Below are 8,315 nucleotides of genomic sequence, written 5' to 3' on the forward strand. Positions count from 1 at the left end.
TATCTTTACTTTTTTCTTCTTCCTCTTCTTAAATAAAACCTTTTAGCATTTCATATAATACTGGTTTGGCAGTGATGAACTCCTTTAGCTTTTTCTTATCTGTGAAGCTCTTTATCTGACCTTCAATTCTGAATGATAGCTTTGCTGGGTAAAGTAATCTTGGTTGTAGGTTCTTGCTATTCATCACTTTGAATATTTCTTGCCACTCCCGTCAGGTCTGCATAGTTTCTGTTGAGAAATCAGCTGACAGTCGTATGGGTGCTCCCTTGTAGGTAACTAACTGTTTTTCTCTTGCTGATTTTAATATTCTCTCTTTGTCTTTTGCTCTTGGCATTTTAATTATGATGTGTCTTGGTGTGGTTCTCTTTGGATTCCTTTTTATTTGGGGTTCTCTGCACTTCCTGGACTTGGAAGTCTATTTCTTTCACCAGGTGGAAGAAGTTTTCAGTCATTATTTCTTCAAATAGGTTTTCAGTATCTTGCTCTCTCTCTTCTTCTGGCACCCCCATAATTCGGATGTGGGTACGCTTGAAGTTGTCCCAGAGGCTCCTTACACTATCTTCATATTTTTGGATTCTTTTTTTTTTCTTTTCTGGTTGGGTGTTTTTTGCTTCTTTGTATTTCAAATCTTTGACTTGATTCTTGCTATCCTCTAGTCTGCTGTTGGATCTCTGTATATTATTTTTTATTTCAGTCAGTGTATGCTTAATTTCTAGTTGGTCCTTTTTCATATCCTTGAGGGTCTCACTAAATTTATCGGCCTTTTCTAGAAAATTCTTGAAAAACCTTATAACTGTGGTTTTGAATGCTATATCCAGTAGTTTGCTTTCCTCCATTTCTTTCATTTGTGACCTGTTTCTTTGTCTCTGCATTTTGGCTGCTTCCCTGAGTTAACAGAGTGGCTTTGTGTGCGAGGTGTCCTATATGGCCCAGTGGGTCGGCCTCCCCAGTTACCTGAGGTGGACACTCTTGGAGCACCCCTTTGTGGGCTGTGTGCAGTCTTGTTGTAGTTAAGCCTTGATTGTTGTTGGTATCACTGGGAGGAATTGACCTCCAGGCCAATTGGCTGTGAGGATCAGCTGTGTCTATGCTGGGAGAACTTCTGTGTTGGAGACACCCTTATGAGGCAAAACTTGCTTCTGTGGGGCTTTGGTGCTCACTGAGTCTGCCCCCTGAGTGTGTCCCTTATGGATCTGAGGAGTTGTAATCTGGATGATCCTACTCTGACCCCTGGGTACACTGGCTCTTGGATCTCCAAGGAGGTGCTAATTTAGCCTCTGCCTGAGGCCACCCAGCAGGAGCTACGGAGAGATATGCAGATTCTTCTTCTTTGTTTGGGGTTTGGAGGTGCCCAGATGAGGCCCAGCTGTGAAGCAATGCAAGCTGCTGTGGGGCCTTGGGCCTTCTTTTGGATGTTCTGGGTCTCACTGACTCAGCTGCAGTTTGTTAGGTAAGTTTAGATTTCAAAGGACCAGGCCAATCATATGCAAAAGCCTCTGTGCACAGTTTGGATGGGGCGGAGTCTCAGGGCGGAGCAAACAGCAATGGCTTCCTGTCAGCCCTGCCCTAAGAGGCCCCGGGTCTCAGTGTCCCTTGGTAATTGCTGCAAGCACCTCTGAGAGAAAGCTGCCCTCGAGTTCCGCCTGTTGCCAGACAGTCCAGTTTCTCCACGTATGAGTCTGGGTCCCCAGAGTCTCACCTGGAACTGGAGTTCAGAGCAGTCAGGAGCTTTTATCTCCCTCCTGCTTGAAAAAGCCAGCCATGTACTCAGATGCCAGCCCTCTCCGCGTGCATGCCTCCATACCTCTGCACTTTACTTCCGCAGCTCCTCTGAGTCTCAGTGTGCTTTTCTCTTTCCTTCTAGTTGTAGAATTTCCACTCAGCCAGCCTTCCTGTGGTTCTGGATGATGTCCATTTTGTCTTTTAGTTGTAGTTTTGAAGTTGTTGTGAGAGGCAGCAGTTTAGGTGTTTACCTATGCCGCCATCTTGGTTTCTCCTCTCTGTTTATATATATTATTAATATCCTATATAATAAAGAGCTAATATGCAAATGGTCATCATGCCCTCACGCCATCATACCATCATGCCATCATGCCGTAATGGCTCAGACACTCAACACTGGGGAGAGAGGAATGGGGACCAGCCAGGCACAAATGAGCTCACGAGAGAGGAATGGGGACCAGCCAGGCACAAATGAGCTCGTGAGAGAGGAATGGGGACCAGCCAGGCTGCGGACGGGAAGAGGGACATGCCGCCCACCCCACGGTCTCAGATGCCAGCAGCTGGGGCTGCAGCCGGGGAGAGGGACAAGCTGCACACAATGCGGTCCCAGGTGCCAGCAACCGTGCCTACGCCTGCGGCCCGGCCTGGGAGAGGGACAAGCTGCACGCCCCATGGTCCTGGGTGCCAGCGGCTGGGGCTACAGCCCAGGAGAGGGACAAGCCACCTGCCCTGCGGTCCCAGACACCTGTGGCGGTGGCCCAGGCAAAGCCACCTGCCTATGGTCCCCTGTGGCTGTAGCTGGCCCAGGCAAAGCTGGCCCAGGTCCCAGGTGCCTGCACCTGGCTGGAGGAGGGGATCCTGGGTCCCGGGTGTGGGGCGAGGCAGAGGCAGTTAGGGGCGATCAGGCCAGAAGGGGAGCAGTTAGGGACAATCAGGCCGGTGAGGGAGTGATTAGGGGTGATTAGGCAGGCAGGCAGGCAGAGTTGGCTAGGGGCGATCAGGCAGGCAGGCTGGCAAGCGGTTAGGAGCCAGCAGTCCCGGATTGCGAGAGGCAGTTGGACATCCCCAGAGGGGTCCTGGATTGGAGAGGGTGCAAGCCGGGCTGAGGGCCCCACCACCCGTGAACGAATTTCTTGCACCAGGCCTCTAGTGTATATATATACATATTACTTCAGTTAAAAGGCATAGGAAAACTATGTATACGCATTAAATTTCTAAGAAACATGAGGTAAAAAGATGAAATCTTTTGATCTCGCTGGTTTGACTCAGTGGATAGAGTGCTGGCCTGCAGACTGAAGGATCCCAGGTTCGATCCCAGTCAAGGGCATAATAATTCTCTCTCATCACTGATGTTTCTATCTCTCTCTCCCTTCCTCTCTGAAATCAATAAAAATATATTTTTAAAAAAGATAAAATCTTTTTATAAGCTCTAAGTTTGTACAAAGAATCTAGATTTGCTATTCTCCAAAAGTAAAAGACCTGCTATATAATAGACAGAAATAACTTAATGCCTTTTCAGGGGAATATAACTCAAGTTTTGCAAAAGTTTCCTATTCCATGGAGACATCTAAAATGCCAATCTGTGGAACAGGTGCTTCTTTCTTCGTCCCCTCTCCATTTACGCAGTAGTTTTCATGGATTCCTGCTCAGATGTCACAGGCAAAGGCCAAGAGGTTAGCCAGGACCTCAGCCTTGCTTTGTGGGAAGTAGGTCTGAAGGATCGTCACCTTCTCCTGGATGTCCTTCACTTCAGTGCTGCAATTCTGGGGATCCCAGAGCCTCAGCTTCCTTGGCCTTGAACTCCATCTCCCTCTGCAGGCCGTACTGTGCAATTTCAGTCTGAGCCTCTGACCTGCTTCAGCCTCAGTTCACTTCAGTTGCTGACCTCCTACACCTTTTCTGCAAATGTTTCTTGTTGCATCAACCCTGCCCATTACCAGCATAGTGTGGATATTCCCTCATACCTTTCCTCTTTTTCATCCATAAATATAGGCATATATGGGAGTTTTATGTGTTTCTCCTGAAATACCAAAACACAGATACCACTCTCCAACGTGTTTTTTTTTCTACTGTTTAGATTTTATGGACATTTCCAGAAGCCAATAAACAAAGATCTAGTGATAGTTGTTCTTTTTCTAAGATATTTATAAATACAGTAGGATACATCAGAGCTTATGAGTTTTTTGGTGAAGCAATATTTATGTTCTTTGCCTTCTCCCTACTACTATCCCACCTCTTTATCCTCCCATCAACCACACAGGAACCTATGTTGATATTATGATGTGCAGTCTTCTTAATATAACCATAGCTATTTATGTAATGTAACCATATTAAAAACATACTCTTACTATGTGGAAGCATCTGATTTTAGACCCTCTATCCTATTTAATTTGTATATTTACCTATCATTGTTCTAATACCACTTTATTGTAATTACTACAGCTTTAAAAGAAACCTTGAGATCTGCTATACTAAAGTTTTATGAAATTGTTCTTATTCAAGAGTATCTTGGCTATTTTTCCTTTTGCATGTTTTTATGTATTTTAGAATTATACTTCCAAGTTTTGGCTTACTTTTATAAAAACCTTTCTGGGGGTTTAATTGGGATTGCATTGAATCTAAAAATCAATTTGAAGTGAACTGGCATCTTTATCACATTAAATCTCCCAATCCATGAGCATGGTATACCTTTCTAATTGGGAGTGTTAAAAAAAATGTCTCTTACTAAAGTTTTATAATTTTCTCTGTAGCTGTCTTGCACAGAATGTATTAAATTTATTTATAAGCTCCTTGTGTTTTTATATGATTGTAAAAACCATTAAAATTTCATTTACTGGCTTACTACCCAATAATTAGTCTGTTTTCTTCTCTGTCTCAATTGAACTCAACTCAGTCATATCTACATTTCAAGTTCTGTCCCTGGTAACACCCAACTTCTGGGTATTAGTTTCTATTACTCTCAACTTTGGTAGCTATGACAAAATACCAACTCAGACTAGCTTAGGCAGAAGGCTAGTTTATTGGGTCATAACCAACTGTGGGAAGAGTGTGGGATGAACTGCTCTTAAGAAAAAGGTGAATGAAGGGTGGTCTGGTGCCTTCTGAATCCTCTCTCGCCACTTTCTCTCTGCTTCTATTAATGTATTAATTAGGTTCATTTTTCTCCCACAGTTGAACTCCTCCCAGGCTGGAACCATCTCCTAGAGTTCCCAACCCAGGCTCACATCTAGCATGTTAACTAAAAGAAGGGGCTTCCCTCCTCCCCTTAATGACCATTCAAGTAATGAACTTCAATATACCTAAACTTCAACAGAGGCACACAAACACACATCCTTACTTTCATGATTAGCAGTTCTCATTAGACGCTTAAGAAATAGGGTGCTCTTCTAAGAATAGATGATTTCTATTTTCTACCTGTTACTTCTCTGGGTGTTTTCTTCTTATTGTGACTTCTAGGCATCATCTCCTTCCAGATCTAGACTTCCACCTTTCTTGTTACTTTTTTGGTGCATTTCAGAGACTATCCATGAAATGGCAAAGTGCAGTGATTAGCCATTAGACTTTTAAGGCAAATTTGCCTTTTGAGGTTTTTGTTGTTGTTTTTTCAGGGCCTGGGGAAAATGAAAGAGAAGCCCAACTTGATGCTGGGAGGGTTAAACTGTTCGGGTGGGGCTGGCAGGATCAGGGAGTAATGGGAGAAGGCCTCCATTCTGAAATCTGAACACAGGACCACTGACTTGCTGAATAACCTTGGGTGATTTCTGTCTTTTCTCTGGGCTTCATACCCTTTCTAAATATAAAGAATTTGGTGGTGATGGTGTCTCAGGGCCCACAGCCCTGCTCCCCGTGAGAAAGTAGGATAGCTCTTGGCACTATCATAGGTGACGTAACACAGTGGCTGCCATTTCCCTCTGTGAATAGTCTTTGGGAAAAGCCCCAAGGTCCCTCCCAGGCTGGGGGTGGATAGTTCCTGGTAGAAACACAAAAATGTAGGCCCTGTCCCTTGTAATACCACAGACCCGCCCTTGGCACCAGGCCAAGTTGTGGCTACATAAATTAGGCTTGGCCTCAGCCCTTAGCCACACACCCTCCTGACAACATGAGACCCAGCAGCTTCTTGGTTCTGGCGGTTCTCCTTGTCCTCGGCATGCTGGTGGGACAGGCAGCTGTCAGCGGAGGTGAGTGGACAAGTGGCCCGGCTGGGGCTGGGCTGGGTTGAGGAGAGGCTGTCAGGGGCAACCTGGGTGCTGACAGGAAGCACTTCTGGAGCAACAGGCAGGGCTCAGGCCCTCATTTCAGCCTCTGGTCACTTCCTTTGTATCCAGATAAATTAGGAAGTTGTCCAGCTTTTCACCCCAGGACTGAGACAGGAAGACTGTGGAAGAAGTGTTGTTATGTGGCCTTGGCCTCAGACAATGGGACTTGTACAGAATGAAGTGAGGAGTCCCAGGAATCTGGGCCCTGGGTGTAGGGTCTGTCCCTTGTCTGTCTGCCCTGTAAAAGCACCTGAGACTAATCAGTCCTCTACGAGGAGGTTAAGAACCTGCAGGGCCTCAGAAAGCATGTAATTTGAAGAAGACCACCATTTTACTAAGGAGGACATTGCGACCTAGAGAGGGTGCGGAATTGTCCAGGCAATCTCCAGAGCCAGGAGGAGCTCAGGTCTCCTAACAAGTGTCTCAGAGCTCTCCTCCCCTCAGAAGTGACAATGTGTCCGTCTCACTTCTTGGAGTCACTCCAGTCTGGCATTTCCTCCTGAGCACCGGACTTGGAATGGAGGGATGGCAAACCGTGGTCCTGTAGACCCTTCCCCAAAGCTCAGGGAATAGCCTTCCAAGAGCACAAACCCGAGTTAGCCTTGGTGATCCTCCTCCAACTCGGGTCATAATTTGGGGGACACTGGGGTGAGCAGTGACTGGACCAAGAAGAAAGACAAGATAGTTGAAAGAGGGACATGGGGTCTAACTGTGGGTACATTTCTTCTTTCAACAGTTCCTTATAGAGGTCAACAAGCTGACCATGTTGTGGCCAAAGGACAAGGTCCACGTCCAGTCAATGGGCATGGTCCAGTCCAACTTCCACCAAGAGATCCCTCTAAGCCTGGCTCCTGCCCCAGGATTCTGATGAGGTGTGCCATGATGAATCCGCCTAACGCCTGTATGAGGGACTCAGAGTGTGCTGGGAACAGGAAGTGCTGTATGGGCTCTTGTGGAAGAGTCTGTATGAAGCCCAAGTGGAATAAGAACTGAATGGAGAAAGAGGTAACTCTTGAGGGCACAGAGAAAGCTAAGCGGTGGGAAATGATCCTTGGTTCTTGAGAGGGAGGATACTGGAAGGTGATGGGGAAACTGAGGGGTCTCAGAGGCTGTAAATGGGCTTCTTAGAGGAGTGACATGTGGACTTGACCCTATCTCTACTGCCTCTGAGTGCTTTGACCTGCTGACTCACAGCTCTGGTTCTCCTCTCTCCTACCAGGTGGAGCCTGTTCTTGCTGCACCGGTGAAGACCCAGGACTGCAGTCCCTGGTCTCTACAGCATTTGAATGCCTTTCCCACATGGCTCATTCTTCCTCTCATCGAGGATGCCTAAACCTGGGCTGCTTCTCTCAGTGATTTCCTAATAAAAGACTGCTTTCTACTCCATTTGTTTGGCTCCTATGACTTCTATGCTCCTGGAAGCTCCTGGAGGTGGGTGTGGAGTTGGGACTCCCTCTCCCCAGTGAGGGTGGGGGTGAGAGGGCTCCATGGGAGCTGTCCCTGGTGTGAAGGAGAGCAAGGGGCAGGAGCAAGAGGTCCACTCCTAAGGATTAATATTAGAAATCCAATAAACAACCCCAGAACTATATTCTCCATATCACCAGGAAATGGAAATCTGGAAATTTCACTTGTTCACGCCCAAGATGCCTCCATTAACACATAATCTCTTTGGATTAAGCAATATCCTCTCCCAACTTTAGATTTTAAGATGTGAATGAGGAGACAAGACACACCAAGTCCTTAATCCTTTAGTAGGAATGTTGAATAGTGTTCTCTGGAGATACAAAGTTGGGGGCAGGGCAGATCCAAGTAGTGACGAGAATGGAGAGTATTTGTTGGGCAAACTTGAATGACCTCAGGGCTCTGTTGTTGGCCCCACTGCCCCACTGCCCTTGGACAATGAAGCTCTCTGGAGGCCAAAGCCACAGGAGGAGGAGGAGCATTTTGGGTGGGATGGGAAAAGCACAGGCTTGGGAGTCAGTGACCTGAGTTCTAGCCCCAGCTTTGCCACCTCTGAAAGACTCCCCAGTCACCATGGAAATGTCCCTAGGAAAGTGCCTTCTCATAACAAGCTTGACAGCAACTCCTCAGTTATCTTCTGTCAGTTACTCCATCAGCAATAATTTATTTCACAAGGCCACTTTTGATGAACCTGAATTATCTTTCTGTTCCTATTTTAATCACAGGTTACATTTCAACCTTTTCACACTAGATGGTACTATGTCTTCCCTTTCTGCTGCTTGGCATTTTTATGGAGACACAAATTCATTCACAATACCTGGGCTCCTGGAAGCTCCCATAATCTTTTACTCTCGAGTCACAGTGCAGCATACCATT

The 8,315-nt window shown here is 46.3% G+C and overlaps 1 protein-coding gene across 1 annotated transcript; it reads left to right on the plus strand.

Moving 5' to 3' along the window:
- Positions 1-5,821: 5,821 nt before the first annotated feature.
- On the plus strand, positions 5,822-7,300 carry PI3 (peptidase inhibitor 3; the record flags this gene model as incomplete). The annotated part of the gene is made up of 3 exons (XM_080683676.1): positions 5,822-5,900; positions 6,715-6,983; positions 7,198-7,300. The coding sequence occupies 2 exons, from the start codon at positions 5,822-5,824 to the stop codon at positions 6,969-6,971; spliced, it is 336 nt and encodes a 111-aa protein (XP_080539802.1). The 3' UTR covers positions 6,972-6,983; positions 7,198-7,300.
- Positions 7,301-8,315: the final 1,015 nt, after the last annotated feature.

This window comes from Plecotus auritus, assembly GCF_963455305.1.
Source record: "Plecotus auritus genome assembly, chromosome: 8".
Lineage (NCBI taxonomy): Eukaryota > Metazoa > Chordata > Mammalia > Chiroptera > Vespertilionidae > Plecotus > Plecotus auritus.